The sequence below is a fragment of the Eimeria mitis genome, genomic scaffold (genome assembly GCF_000499745.2).
Source record: "Eimeria mitis Houghton genomic scaffold, Emh_scaff3934, whole genome shotgun sequence".
Taxonomy (NCBI): domain Eukaryota; phylum Apicomplexa; class Conoidasida; order Eucoccidiorida; family Eimeriidae; genus Eimeria; species Eimeria mitis.
In genome coordinates, this window is record NW_013572271.1 from 2,709 (window position 1) to 3,962 (window position 1,254).

A 1,254-nucleotide genomic window follows, 5' to 3' on the forward strand; every position below is an offset into this window, starting at 1 on the left:
ACCTGCATTGTATATTATATATTATATATTATATATTGTTTAGGGTTTATAAGGGTTTAGGGTTTACAAGGGTTTATAAGAAATGTCTGAGGATGTAAATGAAGGGGGTGTATATATTCTTTCTTCTCCCCCGCAACAAAAAAAATATAAAATAAATAAAAAAGGAAAAATAAAAAAAATAATAAAACAAATTTATTTACGTGATGATATTCAATGCGGCGTTAAGCAGTGCTGTCTTTGTGGGGACCCCACACAAAACATAGGTAAACCATAAACCCTAAACCCTAAACCCTAAACCCTAAACACTAAACCCTAAACCATAAAGGATAAACACTAAACCCTAAACCCTAAACCCTAAACCCTAAAATATAAACCCTAAACCCTAGACCCTACACCATAAAGGATAAAGCATAAACCCTAAACCCTAAACACTAAACCACAAAACCACGGTAAACCCTAAACCCTAAGCCCTAAACCCTAAAATATAAACCCTAAACCCTAAACCCTACACCATAAATTATAAACCCTAAAGGACAAAACGTAAACCCTAAACCCTGAACAATAAATAGTAAACAATAAACCCTAAACCCTAAACCCTAAACACTAAACCATAGACCCTAAAGAATAAAGCATAAAGAATAAACCCTAAACCCTAAAACATAAACCCTAAACCCTAAAACATAAACCCTAAAACATAAACCCTAAAACATAAACCCTAAACCCTAAACGCTAGAGAATACACAATAAAGAATAAATAATAGAGGATAAACAATAAACAATAAACCCTAAACCCTAAACCCTAAACCATTCTTATCTTTGTATTTACTTCTGCTGCTGCTTCTGCTGCTGCTTCTGCTGCTGCTGCTCCTGTTGCTGCTGCTGCTGTTTCCGCTGCTGCTGTTTCCGCTGCTGCTGCTGCTGCTTCTGCTGCTGCTGCTGCTGCTGCTTCTGCTGCTGCTTCTGCTGCTTCTGCTGCTGCTGCTTCTGCTGCTGCTGCTGCTGCTTCTGCTGCTGCTGCTGCTGCTGCTGCTGCTGCTGCTGCTGCTGCAGGCCGTTTGCACCTGGGGGAGCGTGTATTGTTGCTGAGCAGTTGTTTTATAATAAACTGTATCGACATAATCGAAGAAAATAAAAATTTAAATAATTTTATTATTCTTTCTTCTGTTCTTAATCAAGTCAGATTCATGCTGCTGCTGCTGCTGCTCCTGCTGCTGCTCCTGCTGCTGCTGCTGCTGCTGCTGCTGCTGCTGCTGC

At 39.5% G+C, this 1,254-nt stretch overlaps 1 protein-coding gene across 1 annotated transcript; it reads right to left on the reverse strand.

Moving 5' to 3' along the window:
• Nucleotides 1–799: 799 nt before the first annotated feature.
• EMH_0070950 (uncharacterized protein) lies at nt 800–1,117 on the reverse strand (the record flags this gene model as incomplete). The annotated part of the gene is made up of 1 exon (XM_013499039.1): nt 800–1,117. One exon carries the CDS (start codon nt 1,115–1,117, stop codon nt 800–802), a length of 318 nt encoding a protein of 105 aa, XP_013354493.1.
• Nucleotides 1,118–1,254: the final 137 nt, after the last annotated feature.